The sequence below is a fragment of the Erinaceus europaeus genome, chromosome 7 (assembly GCF_950295315.1).
Source record: "Erinaceus europaeus chromosome 7, mEriEur2.1, whole genome shotgun sequence".
NCBI classification, from domain to species: Eukaryota; Metazoa; Chordata; class Mammalia; order Eulipotyphla; family Erinaceidae; genus Erinaceus; species Erinaceus europaeus.
In genome coordinates, this window is record NC_080168.1 from 70,909,164 (window position 1) to 70,929,712 (window position 20,549).

Consider the following 20,549-nt stretch of genomic DNA (forward strand, 5'->3'; position numbering starts at 1 on the left):
CTTATTTTCCATAAGCGGAGGAAGAATATAGAAGGGGCCACCTTCACTGGAACTTGGGAACATGAAAATCTGCATGGTTTACAGAGAATGGGGTGTGGGGGTAGGAGCAGGGCCGAAAACTGTGTGAATGAATCACTTTGCTTGTGCACTCCCCATGAAGTGCAGCAACAGGGTGCAGCTGTTCGAGAAGGGATGGCAGGAAGGAGAAAGGAATCCTTTAATCCAGCCCTCCTTGCTATTACGCTGTGTCATATACCGTGGGATAAAAACCCTCAAATGCCGTGCTATCCCTAGTGGAAGCCTCTGTTTAGATTCAGCCCTGTGGTGGCCACCCTGTGGCCAGAGTGACATAAAGTTCTCAGTCTCAAGGAGATCTTGTCACATGGGTGTGTCAAGTACTCAATATGAGATCAGACCTTCTGTCACAAAAAGTTTCTTGTCACAACCACTGTTCTTTTTCTTAGTCACCCAGAGAAGAGTGGTCACAAACCAAATAAATGTATTGGTATCAGGCTGTTCAAGGTTTCCTGTGTAAATCTCATCATATACTCTCTTTTTTTATTTATTTTTTATTTAAGAAAGGAAAAATTAACAAAACCATAGGGTAGGAGGGGTACAACTCCACACAATTCCCACCACTCAATCTCCATATCCCATCCCCTCCCCCTGATAGCTTTCCCATTCTCTATCCCTCTGGGAGCATGGACCCAGGGTCGTTGTGGGATGCAGAAGGTGGAAAGTCTGACTTCTGTAATTGTTTCCCCGCTGAACATGAACATTGACTAGTCCATATTCCCAGTCTGCCTCTCTCTTTCCCTAGTAGGGGGGGTCTCTGGGGAAGCTGAGCTCCAGGATACATTGGTGGGGTCTTCAGTCCAGGGAAGCCTGACCGGCATCCTGATGGCATCTGGAACCTGGTGACTGAAAAGAGAGTTAACATACAAAGCCAAACAAATTGTTGAGCAATCATGGACCCAAAGTTTGGAATAGTGGAGAGGAAGTGTTGGGGGGTACTCACTGCAAACTCTAGTGTACTTCTGCATTCAGGTATATATTTTGCACATACTCTCTCTTTTTTAGTATTCTTATTTTCTTAATATTTTATGTATTTTTGTATAGAGACAGAGAACTTGAGAAGGAAGGGGAAATAGAGAGGGAGAGAGAGTCACCTGCAGCACTGCTTCGCTGCTTGTGAATCTTTCCTCCTACAATTGGGGACCAGGGTCCTTGTGCACTGTAACAAAAGTGCTCTGCTGGGTGTGCCACTGCATGGTCTAGTCCGGTGCCTATTTCACTTTGAGAAGGAAGTCCAAGACTGGCTATATAATAAAGAGAAGGAAATCCAAATATTAATGGTTGGCAGATAGGATTGAAAAAGTAACAATCAGAGCCAGGCAGTGGCACACCTAGTAAAGTACACAGTTAAGCACTAAGCTCAAGGACCCGGGTTCAAGCCCCCATCCCCACCGGCAGGGAGGGTGCTTCATGAGCAGTGAAGTAGGTCTACAAGTGTCTATCTTTCTCTCTCCCTCTCTGTCTCCCCTTCCCTATCCTCTCAATTTCTCTCTGTCCTATCCAATAAAATAGAAAAAAAAAAAAAAAAAAGAACAATCAGACTTTGGGATTTCTTGTGTTTACTGAATCTTCCTTGCTTATTTCACACTCTGTCTCACTCTGCCTTCTCTTATGCCTCCCTCAACTGGAGAGTAGAGTAAGAATCTCTCTACTTATCATTTTCTTGGCCCTGAGTAACACATGTATTTATCAAATAAGTCGCTATGGAGTGTTGGTAGTGTTCACAAATGTTTTATCTTCTCCATGGGAAAATAAGCTGACGTAACCCAGTCTTTCTTAAGAAGAAATGTGATATGTGGCCATCAATGTTACTGCTCAAACATTTGGAGAGTATTGAGACATTGAATGAATGACTCTTGGAGTCTTCCCTTTATTATTTATTATTATTTACCTTTATTATTAGAGAGGGGAAGGAGAGAGAGAAAGAAAGATACCTGCAGTACTGTTTCACCACTTGTGAAGCTTGGAGCTTGAACCTGGGTCCTTGCACATAATAACATGTGTACTCAACCCAGTGCACCACCACCCAGTCCCACAAATAATCTTTTTTTAAAGAGTGCTAGAAGATGCTTTTTTTTTTTTTGGCCTCCAGGATTACTACTGGGGCTCAGTGCCAGCACTACAAATCCACTGCTCCTAGGGCTATTTTTTCCCCCATTTTATTGGATAGGAAAGAAAGAAATTGAGAGGGGAGAGGGAGAGAAAAAGATAGACACCAGCAGACCTGCTTTGGCGCTTATGAAGCGTTCCCCTGCAGGTGGGGAGGTGGGGGCTCAAACCCAGATCCTTGCACAGATCCTTACACTTAGTATTATGTGTGCTTAACCAGGTGCACCACTGCCTGGTCCCCAGCAGATGCTTATTTCTCACCTCAGCATCTCCTGAGATAACCTCTTTTCCCCAGTTCTTCAACAGAACCTGTGGTGTTTAAAGAGATACATATCTATATGCATGTAGCTTGAATTTATACATATAAATGCATATTCTTCTTCTTCTAGCGTTTGCCCTTCTTCCGTAGCCAGTCAACAGCGTCAGGTTGAGCCTGATGTAAAGTTTCGAGACCTCCTTTGAATCTGGAGAGGTGGCAGTCATTGACTATGTGGGTCATAGTCTGTCTGTAACTGCAGGGGCAGTTCGGGTCGTCTCTGGCTCCCCAGCGATGGAACATAGCGGCGCACCGGCCATGGCCTGTTCGATAGCGATTGAGGAGGGCCCAATCATAACGTGCTAGGTTGACGCTTGCAGGGGTCTGTGATGAGGTGTTTGTTCTTTACCTCAGCTGACTGCCAACTCTGTTTCCAAGAGTATGGAACAGAGAAGTTCAGTGTAGGCGTAGGGGACCAGATTGGGTGACGAGACGTCAAGCGTTGGACAGGGTGGGCGAAGATATCCGCGTATATTGGCAGGTCCGGTCGAGCGTAGACGTGGGAAATGAACTTAGATGATGCCGCATCCCGACGAATATCTGGCGGGGCGATGTTGCTAAGAACTGGCAGCCATGGAACCGGGGTGGAACGGATAGTTCCAGAAATTATTTATGCATATTTATCTATGCTTACCTAAGAAAAGCCTATGATGCTACTTCTGACCTCTCAGCAAAAGTCTAGACTAGTACCTGTGAAATAGGTCACTTGGACAGTGCACTGTTTAGACATGTGTGACCCAGATTCGAGTCTAGCCCCTACAACATTGAAGGAAGATTTGATGCTGTGGTCTCTTTCCTTCTCTTCTCTTCTCTTCTCTTCTCTTCTCTTCCCTCCTCTCCTCTCCTCTTCTCTGCCTCTCTGTCTCTATCTAAAAAAAAAAAAAAAAGTCTAGACTAAACCATTACTTGATCTGACAGTATTCAGGAACCAGTGAGAGAATAGTTACCAGAATTTGCAGTTTTTTAGAATGGCATTTGTCTCCTTGGTTCACACTCAATTATTTTATAGAAAAATAGTTTATGTAGTTGAATGTTTCTGATTTAGTCTAGCAGTATCTTGTTTCATGTGTGATAAAATCTCCCTGGTTCAGAACAAAATGACAAAGTTCTGTCCAATTCCAAAATAAAGGCCTCAAGTCAGTACACTTATACTACGTTTTATATTGTGCAATGCCTGAACATTGGAAAGAAGGCCCTTTCTTTTAACATCTGCTTCCTGAGAAATGGAGCCAGCAAAGAATGTGCCTGGGAGAACAGAGAACTAACTTCTTTCCCACTCTGTGACTTCATGGATAAAAAGTAGAGACAGCGTGGTGAAGCACCTGTTGCTTTAAAGGCAATAAACCAGTGAAATGTTTTAACAGAAGTCATCAGCTTTCAAAGATTGCTTTTATCCAGATCCCATCACTCACTGCTCTTAATTCCTTTGTCACATTTTTTGCTGCATTACCAGTAATCCTTGAAATCCACGGAGCTTTTTCTCCATAACCAGAACCATGTGGATGGCTCTCACATGTCCACCCGAGCCCAGGCCCCTGCATCTCTTCATCTCCTCTCCCACGCATTTAGCTTTGGAGGCAGGTTTGAGAACTGCGACCCTCTGGTGGACTCACCCCCACCCCCAACCCCTGTCTGCCTCCCTGCTCCCAGGCCTCTAAATGCTTAGGCGACTACAGCTGCTCCCCTAGGGTCAGTCCAGTGGCTTTCATTTTTGACAGTGTATAAAGGAGGTCTGTGGAGGTGCTTCCTGAAACACCATTATTTGGATGGAGGGTCAGGTTAACATTATTACCACCAGGGGAGGTGGCTCAGCAGGTAGAGTCAGGCCTTGCTTGTGTGAGGCTCTGGGTTTGATTCCTCCATACCACATATGCTGGAGCCATGTTCTTTCCTTCTCCCCCTACCCCATCATCTTTTTTTTTTAATGTCAATATCATTTATTCCATTCCTACAGGGATAGTTCTCCTGAACTGTAATACAAAAAAAAAAAAAAAGAAATGAAGAAACAAAGATTCTTTGGAGTCTTCCCAACTGAGTCACTGAAAACTGCCCCTACCCCCATTGTCTGCTTTCATTTCACATGTAATACATGACCATGAAGCATGTAATTCAAGAATAAACTGCAGAGAAATTGTGTCAGATCCTTAAGCTGAATCATTTTTGTAACTCCTTGGAGAACAGTGTTTAAGGTCTTGAATAAGCTCATAATAGTTCTAACCTTATTCAGATTTGCAAACATCTAACTGATAAGTATTTAGATTTTCCTTTTTCTTTTTTTTTAATTTCTATGGTTTACAGTTGACAGTAAAATACAGTATTGACAGTACAGTACAATAGTTTGTACTTATATAACATTTTCCAGTTTTCCACATAAAAATTCAACTCCCACTAGGTTCTCTTCTGTCATCATTATCCAGGACTTGCAGGGTCTTTTACTTTGGTGCAGTACACCAACTCCAGTCCAAGTTCTGCTTTGTGTTTTCCCTTCTGATCTTCTTTTTTTTTAATATTTATTTATGCCCTTTTGTTGCCCTTGTTGTTTTATTGTTGTAGTTATTATTGTTGTTATTATTATTGTAGTCATTGTTGGATAGGACAAAGAGAAATGGAGAGATGAGGGGAAGACAGAGAGGGGGGAGACAGACACCTGCAGACCTGCTTCACCACCTGTGAAATAACCCCCCCTGCAGGTGGGGAGCTAGGGGCTCGAACTAGCATCCTTGCACTTTGCGCCACCTGCGCTTAACCCATGTTACCGCCCGACTCCCCCTTCTTATCTTTTTCAACTTCTGTGAGTGAGATCATCTCATATTCATCATTTTATTTCTGACATATCTTACTTAACATGATTTCTTCAAGCTCCATTCAAGATGGGGTAAAGAAGGTGAATTCACCATTTTTAATTATGTATATACCACAAATTACTCAGCCACTCATCTGTTGCTGGACACCTGGGTTGCTTCCAGGTTTGGCTATTACAATTTGTGCTGTTTTGGGCATAGGTATACACAAATCTTTTTTGGATGGGTATGTTTGGTTCCTTAGGATATATCCCCAGGAGAGGAATTGCAGTGTCATAGGGTAGGTCCATTTCTAGCCTTCTGAGAGTTCTGCAGACTGCTCTCCACAGGGATTGGACCAATTGACATTCCTACTAGGAGGAATGCAGGAGGGTTCCTTTGTCCCCACAACTTCTCCAACATTTGTTGCTACTATCTTTTCTTATGTATGTATGACATTCTCACAGGAGTAAAGTGGTATTTCATTGTTGTCTTTATTTGCATTTCTTTGACAGTCAATGACTTGGAGCATTTTTTTCATGTTTTTTTGCCTTTCAGATCTCTTCTATGGTGAATATTCTGTTCATATCCTCTCCCTATATTTGGATGGTGTCATTTGTTTTCTTGCTGCTGAGTTTGGTGATCTCTTTATATATTTTGGTTATTAGCCTCTTATCTGATGTATGTCATGTAAAGATCATCTCCCATTCTTTTTTTTTGGGTGGTGGCTTCTTTTGCTGTGCAAAAGCTTTTTAATTTGATGTAGTCCCATAGGTTTATACTTGCCTTAGTCTCCTTTGTAATTGGATTTGTTTCATTGAAGATGTTTTTAAAACTTATGCGGAAAAGAGTTCTGCCAATATTTTCCTCTAAGTATCTGATAGTTTCTGTTCTAACATCCAAGTCCTTGATCCATTTGTGATTTACTTTTGTGTTTGGTGAAATATACTGGTTTACTTTCATTCTTCTGTATGTTTCAACCCAGTTTTTTCAACACCATTGTTGAAGTGACTCTCCTTTCCCCATTTAATAGTCTGAGCACCATTGTCAAAGATTAGATATCCATAGGTATGGGGAGGTTTTCTTTCTTTTTTTAAATTTTATTACCTTTATTTATTTATTTATTGGATAGAGACAGCCAGAAATTGAGAGGGAAAAGGGGGATAGAGAGGAAGAGAGGCAGAAAGACACCTGCAGCACTGCTTCACCACTCGCAAAGCTTTCCCCCTGCAGGCAGGGACTGGGGACTTGAACCTGGGTCCTTGCACATTGTAACATGTGCACTCAACCTGGTGTGCCACCACCCGGCCCTCTTTTTTCCTTTTCAAAGATGTATTTGTTTATGAGGGAAAGAAAGAGAACCAGAGCATCACACCAGCACATGAGATACTGAGAATCAAACTATGGACTTCATGTTTGAATGCTTTGTCCATTGCACCACCTCCTGGGAAGAGACTAAAACTTACCAGTCTCCTCTGAGGTCTTCTGGGATTACTTATCTTAGAATACACAGAGCAGGGACAAATAGAGCAGCAAATCCGTGTCTATGTTTGAACTGTTTAGTGAGAGGGTTTCTCATACAATGCTTTGTAAATTGATTTGTGCTTTCTTTCCCTGAGGCATGGAAGTTCTTCATATGTGAAATCCTTGTTGTCTGTCTTTACATGTGAATAGTTTTTTCCTACTTGCTTCTCTTTGTGCTTAACTTCTGCCTGCTCTGATTCTTCCCCCGTTACATAGTTAATATACTTTCTGCAGTGTTGAGTGTAGTATTTGTGTTTCTTGAAGATATATAATATATTTTGCTATTTTTCTATTTTATTTAATCAGACTAGCTCCTTTTTTCTTTTTTTAAAGGAACTTTTATTTTTTATCTTATCCCCTTGTGTTGCCCTTGTTGTTATTGCTGTCATTGTTGTTGGATAGGACAGAGAGAAATCAAGAGAGGAGAGGAAGACAGAGAGGGGGAGAGAATGAGAGACACCTGCAGACCTGCTTCACTGCCTGTGAAGCAACCCCTCTGCAGGTGGGGAGCTCGGGGTTCGAACTGGGATCCTTACTCCTGTCCTTGTGCAACCACCCAACTCCCTCCTTTTTTCAAATAGTTCTATCATCTTAAAACATTTTGCTTTGATATAAATCTGTCGCCTCTTTTGGTTTATCTTTTTCTGTTTAGAAGGTGATTGTTGTCATTGTTTGTTTCTTTATTCCTTCTTGTTGGTATGCTTCTAATTCTGCTTCTAAAAACCACTCCTGTTTCATTGGTTTAATCCCCCCCTGCTTAACACTGTATTCTATTTACATAACCACTGTTAACTAAGCACCAGCATGCCTGCAGGGCATTGGTTTAATCCCCACTAGTTCATGATGTCTTTTTGCTCCACCCCTTCTTGTAGTACACCCTGATTTGCACCAGTCACTTTTCACTCCACCCTCTCTACATCACATCCTGTTTACACCCTACTTGGCAAGTATATTAGTTTAGTTTAGTTTAGTTTAGTTTAGTTTAGTTTTAGATGGCTTAGATTGTGCTGTGTTCCACATGAATAAAGACTGATCTGCATACCACTCAGCCATGAGTCCCTGGTCATCTGTCTCCCGTCAGTGATGCTCAGTCCTGCATAATGGCGCCCAAACAGGGACTGGCACCAACGTGGGACCTAACCTGCCCATCCCCCAGATAAGTAAACCTGGCTACCCATCCACCATGGGTTGCCTTTCTACTTATGAAGAGGTTTGCCAAAGCCTCTACTCTTTCATCATGAGACAGTTTCTCTGTCTCTGGAACATTTTGCTCTGGGCCACACTTTGGTTCCCTGACCAGGAACTTTGGTTTCTTATGACTGTGATCGTAGAGCTTGGAAGATGCACGGAGATTTCTCCTTGGACTTTCTGGATTCCCTCTCCCATGTTTCCCGAGGAGAAGGACTACATTTTGCTCTGGGCCACACTTTGGTTTCTTATGACCGTGATCATAGAGTTTGGAAGATGCACGGAGATTTCTCCGTGGACTTTCTGGATTCCCTCTCCCATGTTTTCCGAGGAGAAGGACTACATTTTGCTCCAGGCCACAATTTGGTTCTTTATGACCATGATTGTAGAGCTTGGGATATGCATGGAGATTTCCCCTGGGACTTTCTGGACTTCTTCTCACATGTTTCCCGCTGAGAAGGACTGCTCTAATTTGAGGAGCATTCTCCAGTACCCTGGCAGTCCCCAAGAATGGAGACACGTGGTTAGCTCTACTCTCCTGATTGGATTCTTTCTTCAGTGGGAAGACACTTTTAAAAATGGGTGTCTGCAATCCTGCAGGAACAGTCAGAAGCACCCTAAATGGAATTTCGAGGAGCTTTTTGGACTAGGATGCCCTCCGGGGACTCATGATGCTACATGGTGAGACCTGGATAATCTAGTTCAAGTTGCATTTCGTAAGAGAGTGATTTGAATGACTGAATTTTTGTATGACATTGACTTAAAAAAAAAATGCTGAACACAGCTATAATTTCTAGAGATATCCAGAAACAATCAAAAAAATATTTTTTTTCCTCCTTTGATTTCTTTTTTTATGTCTTGGCATAAATCTGAAACATTTAATCCTGAAAATGGTATAAGTTATGGGTGGGGCAGATAGTGCAATGATTATGTTAATAATTCTCAAGCCTGAGGCTTCTAACCATGGTTCTTTTGTTTACCTTTCCACATTTTATTGAGTTTAGACAACCTTGAAATCATACTAGAAAGGACTTCCAATTGTAATGGAGTTATCAATTATAGTAAACTTCTAATCTGCTACAAGTTTTGTTTGACAAGTAAGTGAATGTCAGCTGTCAAGTCTTCACATGAAAAAGCATCTGCTCAAATGAAATCCCCGGAAATCCATTTGGACCCCTGTTCTCTGACATCGCCCACAAGATGGCATGACAACAACGCACCCCCGGAAAACCAATGACGTGACCTGGCACGACCTGAAGAAACAGATTCACAGACTCCAAAGCTCACTCTCTACTGAAAAGCAGAATTCCAGTGGCTTCCCTTTACGCTGCTGGGTTTCTCAAAGACTGACTGCACCCAGCTGCCTTGGGAATCTATCGGCCATATCCCCTCGCCTGCAGGCCCTGGCCCCAGAGGTAGAAAACTCTCCCTCCTTACTAGGGCATGCCCACAGAGGCAGGAAATGCCCTTTGAGGCAAGATATGCCCACAGAGGCATGAAATGCCCCCAGAGGCAATAGATGCCCCCAGAGGCAAGAAATGCCCTTTCGCCTGCTAGTCCTTGCCCTTTGAGTCAGGAAACGCCCCCTTCAGGCCTCCCCTTGGCATCACACTGGTTCTTGCTGCTCTCCTATTTTGTTCCTCCATGTCTTGTGCCAGTTCTTTTGAAAATGCCTATACGATATAGGTTTCTGTTCACCCCACACTCCTGATACTATGGCCATTAGTTAAAAAGAGAGGGGAAATTATTGGTATGCTTCTAATTCTGCTTCTAAAAACCACTCCTGTTTCATTGGTTTAATCCCCCCCTGGTTAACACTGCATTCTATTTACATAACCACTGTTAACTAAGCACCAGCATGCCTGCAGGGCATTGGTTTAATCCCCACTAGTTCATGATGTCTTTTTGCTCCACCCCCTCTTGTAGTACACTCTGATTTGCACCAGTCACTTTTCACTCCACCCTCTCTATATCACATCCTGTTTACACCCTACTTGGAAAGTATATTAGTTTAATTTAGTTTTAGGTGGCTTAGATTGTGCTGCGTTCCGCATGAATAAAGACTGATCTGCGTACCACTCAGCCATGAGTCCCTGGTCATCTGTCTCCCGTCAGTGATGCTCAGTCCGGCACCTTCCTTCCTTTTTTTTTTTAAATAGAAATAGAGAAGGCAGATAAAGAGAATGAAAGAGACTGCAGCACCAAAGCTGCCTTTAATGCAATAGGCCAGGCTTGAACCTGTGTTGCATACACTTAGCAGAGCAGTGCACTGTCCAAGAAAGCTACTTCACCAGCCCTCATCACTGTTTCTCCTTGCTTACCTTCTGCCCCCTACCGCAACCTGCATAGGCCCAACATTAGATCTACTGACCCCGTAGACTGTTTGCCCCAGTGTAAATACATAGCCTTGAACCTGTCCCATCTTGCTGTGAGTGCTCCTTTGATCTTCACACTAGGATCCTAGCCAAAGAGCACATTGTAAACTAATATTCTGTGCCAACTGCTCAGTCATTCCAGCCATCCAAGGGATTTGAAGATGGGCTAGGCTATATGTGGCAGTCTAGAAGCATGTCTGCCCCAAATCTCTAGGTGTTCCCCCTGTTCTGTGATGTTGAGGTATTTCCCATACCACCAAAGTGGCCTCCGGGTTTTCTCCTTTTTTTTTTTCCTTTCTCTCCCTCTTTTCAGAGTGCCCTTCTTTGGGGAGAAATGTGTTCATGATTCATAGGTTTTAGAGCCACATTGTCGATGAAGGCAGTCGTTCCCCCTGCCCTGCACGGTCAGACCAGAAGTTTCCCATACTAGTACCACCTTTAACAGGACCTGGGAGGATAAAAAGGTGTTGGGTGCTGCCCCTTTGGTGAATGCAGGTGCATACATGGGGGCCTTCTTTCCCCCTGGCCCATATATAGCTTTGTGCAAATTAGGAGAAGCTAGGCTGTTCCTCACACACATCACTGCCATTTGCCCTCCACAGGTCTGTGTTACCTCCAGCCACCCAGGATAACCACCATCGTTTTCACAGTCTTAGCAAAAGTTTTGTTTTTTTTTTTTAATAGTACACATAGGAACAAAACTACCCTGTAGCTGTCTTTCAGAGAAATGTGGGTTATTTGGTAACAGTTATAAACTATAGCAATAAGATTCCTTGCACACAGAGAATTCAAAAGAATAAAATTTCTTGAATTTACCTTCCTCTCCCAACACATTATTTTTAAATGCAGATCCAGGGTATGAGGACCAGTACAATCCAATAAGGGATTGGGGGAGGGAGGAACTTGCAGCACCATTTCCCCACTTGTAAAGTTTTCTCCCTGCAAGTGGGGACTGGAGGCTTGAACCCAGGTTCTTGTGCACTAATGTGTACATCGAACCAGGTATACCATCACCCAGCCCCATAAGCAAATCTTATAAACAACTAAACTTATCCTGTGTGTAAGTAAAGAAAAATCTTCTATGAATAATTTTTATTTAAAACTTAAACTACATCTTATGTGTTCCTACATTTTTAACAGCATATTCCCTACATAATTGGCAATTTCTCAATGAATCTCATCATTGTCAATAGACCTAGAGACTACTAATGGGTAGTGATCACATTCATTGGCCCAGGTTATTATAGTCAGGCCTGTTTGGTAATATATTTCTCTATTTCATTGTCAGATTATTAGATAGCCCTTCTGCCTTTTAATATGGCAGAGGGTTGAAGTTCAGTCACCAAGATTAGCTGATTACCATGCAGATTGGGAGTATTGCTGGATCGTGGCATGAGCTATCTGGTAGAATCAGCCAAACCTCACATTAGATGCATTGCAGGTTGGTTGGCTATTGCATAAATTGACAAAATATTCAAAATGGCCTTTCCAGTATAGTATGTCACTATTCTCTTGTATCTGTTTGACCTACCCCAGTGGCCTTCTGCACCAGGAATCTTTCTGCCCAGATTTCAGACTGAGTTTAGTAGTTTTGTCCTGTTTGCTAAATGCCCACTCATTCTTTCAGATCCCAGTTGTATATCTCCTGCTCTGTGATGCCTTTTTTACACCTGCCAATTAATAGGGCAGTTCATTGATCCTCTGCCTTCCTCTGCCTTTCTATCTTTCTGCCTCAGCATTTTTTTAAAATACTATCTTAATAACATAAGTTTTCTTCTGGAGCACTTTATGTGAGTCATTGAGTGCTCATTTTCTAAAAGACCCTTTGAGGGAGGTCCTACCATTTTCCCCTTTGTAGATTGTCTAACTAAAAGAGAAGAACTTGCCAAGTACCAGAACAGGAATTTAACTTGAAGCAGTTTGAGTCCAATTTCCTCCTCCTTTCTATGAGTGAGCTGAGGTGCAGAGAGGTAACTGATCCACGGTCATATAGCTAGAAAGTGACACAACTGGAATTTGTGTTAGAACCAGTGGTGTTTATTATTTATTTGCTATCCATAATTCTACTTTTTTAAACTCTCATAAAAATTCTCATAGCATTCATCCATAGGCCTCAAGGATAGTGATAAGCTCTTAAATGAGAATAAACCAGAAATGTTTTCACTGCCTGATCCATAGCATTACTAATCTCGGCACTAAATAGTTCCATATCACAGATGTCCCCTTAGCATTTCTTGCAGGTTCAGGGCAGTGAGTGATAGTGCAGTTTGGCATGGTCTTTCTTGGCTTATGTTTTCTGGTTGTGCTGAGGATATAATGCTAAGAATATTTAGTTGCAGTGTTTTGTTTTTGTTTCTGTTTTTAGAAAGATGTCAACTATGGAGAGATGATAGAGAAAATATCTCTTCGTAAGCAACGCTTCATGCAGTTCTCTTCACTGGAACATGAGGGCGAGTACTACATGACCCCAAGAGACTTCCTCTTCTCAGTCATGTTTGAGCACATGGAACGTGAGTTGGTTCTGTTCTTTGTAAGCTAAAAAATAAACATCTAGCATAAGACACAAAATTCTGTTTTTCAATATTTTTCCCTTTTCTTCATTCACATTCTTGTCATTTGTGCCTTCATTGTTTTGGTAGGCTTCTCATGCAACATAAACATGGTAGCTTTTATCTGTGTTCATCTTTAAGAAAAGTTATTTTATATAGTTTTCTGTAAAAAGACAGAGGAAGATGCCACTCAGTATATTATTAATAGGATAATGATTTGTATCTCCAGTGTTGGTCTGGTCTTACATTGGAAAAATAAATGAAAGTAAGTTAAAACAGTTAAACGGCCTTGTAATGCAGTTATGATGCCATGACTGAAAAGGCAGTGAGAAGCAAAAAACTAAATGCAGATATTAGGTGCAAATGCCACAATGCCAGTATTTTGCTCTTTTTCAGGCCAGAAAGAGAGAGCTATAGTACCGGCTCTCATGCCTGAAGCTCCAGGAGTCCCGGGTTTAATCAAGGGAACTTCCATATGACAAAGCTGACACCTCCCCATGAGAAAATTTAAATATAAAAAAAATATACAGCCTTACAAATATATACACATCATTTTTGCTTCTGTAGTTTCTTTGGAGGGAAGTTTGACATAGCTATCAAAAACCTTAAAAAAAACCTTGTTTTATGTAGTAAATTCACCCCTAAAGAACAAGTCTAAATAGATGGGGGAAACACCAGAAGATTTATTTTAAACAGTACTTTAACAGTTCTAACAAACAGAGAAATTATTCATCATCACTAGTATCCTCACAGCTAGAAAAAGTGGAAAAAACTTAGGATCAACTCTTAGATCTACCAAATAATTGAAACTGCACAGCACACAGACCTGAAAACACTAAAGTAAACAGGAAATATCAGACCCTGTGTTGAGGAGGGAGTTTATATCCGTAGTTCCTACTACCCTATATTATCTTCAATGTCTACTTCCCCAAAACAATTGACATGCAAAAAAATGGGGTGGGTGAGGGGTTTGACTGAAGAAAATGTAATCAACAAGAATGAGAGTGATAGACTCAGTCTCCTTATAAATAATTTGTTAAGATATTCTTTTTCTTTATGTTTCGATCTTGGTAGGTAGTATGTAATGCCCCTTTTTAATAATGAATATAACAACTAGATAGAAAACCAAATAGAAAATAGATTATTTTTACCAACATTATAATGCAGCTTGACCTAGCAGACAGATATAGGAAGCTCCGAATGAAAGGATGTATGTTCTTCCCAAGTGCATGTCTAATTTTCTCTAGGATAGACTAGATAATAATAAATGTAACATGACAATAATGTAACCTTCTCCTAAATAACCAGTGTGTCATCATCAGAAAATGATTTGTCATTAATGAAAAGAAGTACGTGGAGGAGATTGGGCTGTGGCACAGCCAGTTGAGTACACACATTACCATGCAGAAGGACCTGGGTTTGATCCCCCACTCCCCACCTATAGGGAGGATGCTTAATGAGTGGTGGAGCAAGTCTGCAGGTGTGTCCCTCTCTATCTCCCCACCTTTCAATTTCTCTCTGTCCTTTCCAATAAAATAGAAAGATTTTTAAAAGTGGAAAAAAAAATGGCCACTAGGAGCAGTGGATTCATAGTGCCAGCACTGTATATGTATGATGAGTACATGTGTGTGTGTGTGTGTGTGTGTGTGTGTGTGTGTAGTTTTTTTACTATATATCACAAACTCCACAGCAATTAACCCTAGTGGCAAGGAAGAAAAAAAAAAAAGTACATGGCACACAGAAAGATTATGGAACGCAGACAACTTTTTACCTTAAGGCACCAGAACAAGAAAAGTAAGCTATGCCTTGAGCAGCAGAAAGAAGAAAATAATATAGTAGGGGTACAGAATACAAAGTAGAAAAATGGAGAACAATCAAAGAAATCAAGGTCTGGATTTTTTGAGAAGGTGGCAAAAATTGAGGAAAGTATAGCTAAATTTAAGGTTTCAAGAAAGCTCAAAGAATGAACATGGAAGCATTAGTACAGAATGTCCAGCAGTCAAAAGAACTGTAAAGCAATAAGGACAACTATGTGTAAGTGAAGCGGATAGATCTCTGATCTTATAGCTTGTCTTTTTTACTCTCTTCATAGCATCCTCTGCAGTACTGTATTTTTATTTTCATGAAGTCAGATTCATCTTTTTCCTTTCATTGTGTTTTCAGTGTCAAAGGTACAAAAACCATTGCCAAATTCAGAGTCTTGAAATTTTGCCTGTTCTAAGTTTAATGAGTTTTGGCTTTTTAAAAACATATATTTGGGGAGTCAGGGTAGTGGTGCACTGGGTTAAGTGCACATAGTATATAAAGCACAAGGACCTGCACAGGGATCCCAGTTCGAGCCCCTGGCTCCCCACCTTCAGGGGACTCGCTTCACAAGTGGTAAAGCAAGTCTGCAGGCATGTATCTATCTGTCTATCTGTCTGTCTGTCTTCCTCTCCCCTCTCAGTATCTCTCTGTCCTATCCAATAAAAATGGAAAATGGCCACCAGGAGCAGTAGATTCATAATGCCTGCACTGAGCCCCAGTGATAATAACCCTGGAAGCAAAAAAAAAAAATTCCAGGGGGGAGATAGCATAATGCTTATGCAACAAGACTCTCATGCCTGAGGTTATGAGGTACCAGGTTCAATCCCCCACACCACCATAGAGCCAGGGCTGAGCAATTCTCTGGTAAAAAATAAGCATATGAGAGTCAGGCAGTAGCGCAGCAGGTTAAGCACATGTGGTGCAAAACACAAGGACCGGCATAAGGATCTCGGTTCAAGCCCCCAGCTCCCCACCTGCAGGGGAGTCGCCTCACAGACAGTAAAGCAGGTCTGCAGGTGTCTATCTTTCTCTCCTCTTCTCTGTCTTCCCCTCCTCTCTCCATTTCTCTCTGTCCTATCCAGCAACGACATCATCAATAATAGCTACAACAATAAAAAAACAATAAGGGCAACAAAAGGGAGTAAATATTTTTAAAAGTAAAAATAAATAAATAAATAAATACAGGAGCCAGGCAGTGGTGTACCTGGTTAAGCACATACATCACATCACAGTGTGCAAGGTCCTAGGTTCAAACCCCTGGTTCCCACCTGCAGGGAGAAAGCTTCATGAGTGGTGAAGCAGGGCTGCAAGTGTCTCTCTGTTTCTTCCCCTCTGCAAGTGTCTCTCTATCTCCCCTGACCCTCACAATTTCTCTCTGTTTTAACCAATAATTTACTAAAACATAGGTATATTTGTGTGTGTGTGTGTGTGTGTGTGTGTGTGTGTGTGTGTGTGTGTGTGTGTATTTATTGGGTAGTTACCAAAACTGAGAGTGAAAGGGTAATTAAGGAGAGAGAAAAAGAGACACCTACAATGCAACTTGACCATTTGTGAAGCTCCCACCCCACAGGTGGGGACTGGGGGCTTGAACCTGGACCCTTGTACATGGTAACATGTACACTCTAATGGGTGTGCCACTGCTCTCCCTTAGTTTGGACTTTAGATCCATTTTTATCTAATTTTTGTAAATAAAACAAGACTAAAAGGGTGTGACTTGATTGATTTGCATAGGAATCTCTAGTTGATTCTGTTTGATTTGTTAAAAAAGCTGTTTTCCCCCATTAACTAGTATAGGCTATTTCTATGAAATAGTACCACTGAAATTGTGATAAGGATTGCATTGGCCTGTAGATTGCGTTTGGCAGTATCTTAGTAATAATATCAAGTCTTCAAGGCCATTAATACAAGTTGCCTTTCCATTTATTTATTTATTTATTTTATTGAATAGAGACAGCCAGAAATCAAGAGAGAAGGGGCAGGGAGGGAGGGAGGGAGAGAGACAAAGAGACATCTGCAACACTGCTTCATCACTTACAAAGCTTTCCCCTCTGCAGGTGGAGACCAGGGGTTCAAACCCGGGTCCTTGCACATTGTAGCATGTGTGCTCAGCCAGTTGTGCCACCACCTGACCCCTCTTTCCATTTATTTATTTATCCCATTTATTTTAAACTTACTTAGCTTACCTCAGCAATGCTTTGTATTCTTGGTGTACAATTTTTACATTTTTTGGTTAAATTGATTCCCATTTTTTTTCATGTTATTGAAAATTGGATTGTTTAATTTCCTTTGGATTTTTTTTTCTCTTCCTTATTCTCCTTTCCCTTCCTTGTCCCTAATTCACTGCTCCAGGCTGACATTTTCAGATACATCCATACAGAGAGAGAGATAGTAACACCAACCCCAACCCCACAGCACTGAAGTTTCCCTCAGTGCCTTGGGGCCAGGGCTTGAACCTGGGTTGTGTGCTTTACAAAGGAGGCACCAGATGAGCTACTCTTCCAATCCTGAAGTCATCTTTTTTCAATGCTCATACTTACTAAGCAGTAGATTGTCTCAATAGTAGTGCTCTTCACTGCATTTCATAGTTTTAGTGTGTCAAGGTCTCATCTCCATTCTTCACTATTCCATTTCATTCTTTTCTAACTTCCTTTGTGATTTTTTTGACCCATTGATTATTATTTAAGAATGTGTTTTTAATTTCTGTCCTATACAATAAAATTAGATTATGTGTGTATTATAAAAATGTATCTTTTTTGATTTCTTTATTAGGGATTAATGTTTTATAGTCGACAGTAAATACAATAGTTTATACATACATAACATTTCTCAGTTTTCCACATAACAATACAATACCCACTAGGTCCTCTATCATCCTTTTCCAGAACCTGTACTCTACACACACACACACACACACACACACACACACACACACACACACACACACACACACCAGAGTCTTTTGCTTTAGTGCAATACATCAATTCCAGTTCAGGTGTTTTTAATTTCACATACTGTGAGCTTTCCAGTTTTATTTCTATTATTCCTATTATTCTATTATTCCTGCTCAACTTCTCTGTGGTGGTCCAACTCATTGTTAAAATGGGGTATTGAAATCCCCATTATTGTCTAACTCTGTTCCCTTCAGTTCTGTCAGTTAGACAGGTGTCTTTAAGAGATATGTAAAGAATGTTAATACTTTTCTCTTAAATATGTGTGTGAGTAAAATATAGTCTCAGTGATATTTTGAATTGTCAGTGTTGCTATTTTCTCTGTTGATGTAACTTTCTAATTCATCTGTAATAAACCTGTTTTAGATGTATAAAAACAGATACCTTCTTAAATATACCTTTAGTGGGCAGGGGAGACAGCATAATGGTTATGCAAACAGACTCATGCCTGAGGCTCTGAGGTCCCAGGTTCAATCCCAGTACCACCAGAGCTGAATAGTGCTCTTTTACAAAAAGGGGGGGTGGAAAGAAATATACCTTTAAGAGTTAAGTGAAACAAAGATTTTTTTATTGATCTAATAATTATTGACAAGATTGTAAGATAAGAGGGGTACAGTTCCCACCACCAGAGTTCTGTATCCCATCTCCTCCATTGGAAGTTTTCCTGTTCTTCATCCTTCTGGGACCATAGACCCAGGATCATTATGGGGTGCACAGGGTGGAAGGTCTGGCTTCTGTAATTGTTTCTCTGCTGGACGTGGGTGTTGGCAGGTCAATCCATACCCCCAGCCTGTTTCTCTTTCTCTGGTGGGGCAGGGCTCTGGGGAGGAGAGGCTCGAGGACACATTGGTGAGGTCGTCTGCCCAGGGAAGTCAGGTTGGCATCATGGTAGCATCTGCAACTTGATGGCTGAAAAAGCATTAAGATATAAAGCAGAACAAATCACTTAATAATCAAGAATCTAAAAGTAAGAATAAAGCAGATGAGATTTGGGGTCTCCATTTTGGAAAAAGCTGGTAAGTCTATTTTCGGTATATTCCAAGGGGCCCATGACTTTCTAAGATGGGTTCTGGATGAAGGATGAGAAGCAATGTAGTGGAAGAAGGAAGTGTCTAGCCAGCAATGTGGTTGTTCCAGAAAGGTCAAATAGAATGAGGTTAACTAGACTGGGCTGCTGGCTTGGGTCTTTGGGATAATTGACAGATTCGTTTCAAGAGAGTGGTGGGCATCAGAAGATTAAGAGGGAATGAAAATGGTAACTTTTCCTAAAAATTCTGATTGTCAAGGGGGCCAGATGGTAGTGCACCAGGTTAAGCGCACTTAGTGTGAAGTGCAAGGACTGACATAAGTATCCCAGTTCCAGCCCCTGGCTCCCCACCTGCAGGGGGGTCACTTTGCAAGTGGTGGAGTAGGTCTGCAAATGTCTGTCTTTCTCTGCCCCTCTGTCTTCCCCTCCTTTCTCAGTTTTTCTCTGTCCTATATAATAATAATAACAGCACCAGCAACAACAATGGAAAAAAGATGGACGCCAGGAACAGTGGACTAGTACTGCAGGCACCAAGCCTCAGTGATAACCCTGTAACCCTGCAGGCAAAAGAGAAAAAGTCTGATTGTCAGTGGCATGAGATGGAGAGGATGAGTGTGTGAGAGACAATGAAAGACAATGGAAGAATTCACTAAGAATATTTTATGACCACTAATCTCTTTTTTCCCAGTTGAATCTAATTTTTGCTTTACCTTATTTTAACCACAGGTCCATGCTATTATAATCAAGTTCAAAGTTTACCAGGCTTTTTTCATTATATCATTGCAATTCTTTATTTAGCCAATTTAATTTCTTATAATGTTTTCACTCTTATTATTCATTGGAATGCAATTAAACTTCATCAGCAGGCACTTAGCTAAATCAATAATTTGGTAATTTCGTAGGCCAAATAATAACCTCTTTATACGTATAAAATGCAGCCTCAGTCTCACTTTTCATCATGGATAAAAAGTGTAATCTCAGTCGCATTCCTACAGGTCATGATGAACAGCAAAACAAGGAATTCTAGAGCCAACCCAGTGACCCATGGCCTGCATGTAAAAAATGAAAAAGCCAAAACTTTCTGAGATTTATTAGATACTTAGCTCATCTTTACTGAGTGTTTCTCTTCCTGAACTTTCTGCAAATACTGCACTTTACACTTTATCAGTAGTAGTGGAGGGAACTGACTAAACCATCTTCCACGCCTCTTTCCAGTGGATGCTGGCTGCACACCCGCCTCCATTCTTTGCTGGCTCAAGAACGATAATTGTCATCCCCAGTCCCTCATTGCTTACACGAAAATCCATTAAAGTGAGACCAGCAAACTAGCTCCCTTAGATAGTGCGCTGCTATGCCATGGGCACAGCCCAGGTTCAAGCCTAGTCCCCCACTGCCTTGATGGAAGTTTTAGTGCTATGGTCTCTTTCATCCTCTCTCTGCCTCTATCAGTATCAAAATAAGTAAATAAATAAATAAATAAAATTCATAAAAGTGATGCCTTTGGGAAATGGATTATGTAACTGAGACTCTGGTCTCCCTTACTTAAGTTCTTTTTTATTGAGTTCTGAAGTAGTGTTATGTTTTCCTTTCTTTGTCAGGGTTATCGTGCTGGGGCTCAGTGCCTGCATGCTGAGTCCACTTCTCCTGGCAACCACTGTTCTTTTCTTCTATTTGACAGAGAGAAATTGAGAGGATAAAGGAAGATAGAAAGAAAGGGGCAGGGGTAGATAGCATAATGGTTATGCAAACAGACTGTCATGCCTGAGGCTCCAAAGTCCTAGGTTCAATCCCCCCGCACCACCATAAGCCACAGCTGATCAATGTTCTGGTAAAAAAAGGAAGGAAGGGAGGG

General features: G+C 41.3%; 1 protein-coding gene and 1 long non-coding RNA gene across 4 annotated transcripts in view; one reads left to right on the plus strand and one right to left on the minus strand.

The window, feature by feature from the left end:
* MICU2 (mitochondrial calcium uptake 2) overlaps positions 1-20,549 on the plus strand; it is a 65,513-nt gene that overhangs the window by 15,225 nt on the left and 29,739 nt on the right. For all 3 annotated transcript variants that reach the window (XM_007529483.2, XM_060194716.1, XM_060194717.1), the window contains exon 2: positions 12,733-12,877. In XM_007529483.2, the coding sequence (XP_007529545.1) occupies positions 12,733-12,877 (145 nt within the window). The remainder of the gene's footprint in view (positions 1-12,732; positions 12,878-20,549) is intronic.
* Positions 18,453-20,549, minus strand: part of LOC132539449 (uncharacterized) — a 50,760-nt gene continuing 48,663 nt past the window's right edge. The window contains exon 5 of the long non-coding RNA XR_009550737.1: positions 18,453-18,579. This is a non-coding gene — a long non-coding RNA (uncharacterized LOC132539449). The remainder of the gene's footprint in view (positions 18,580-20,549) is intronic.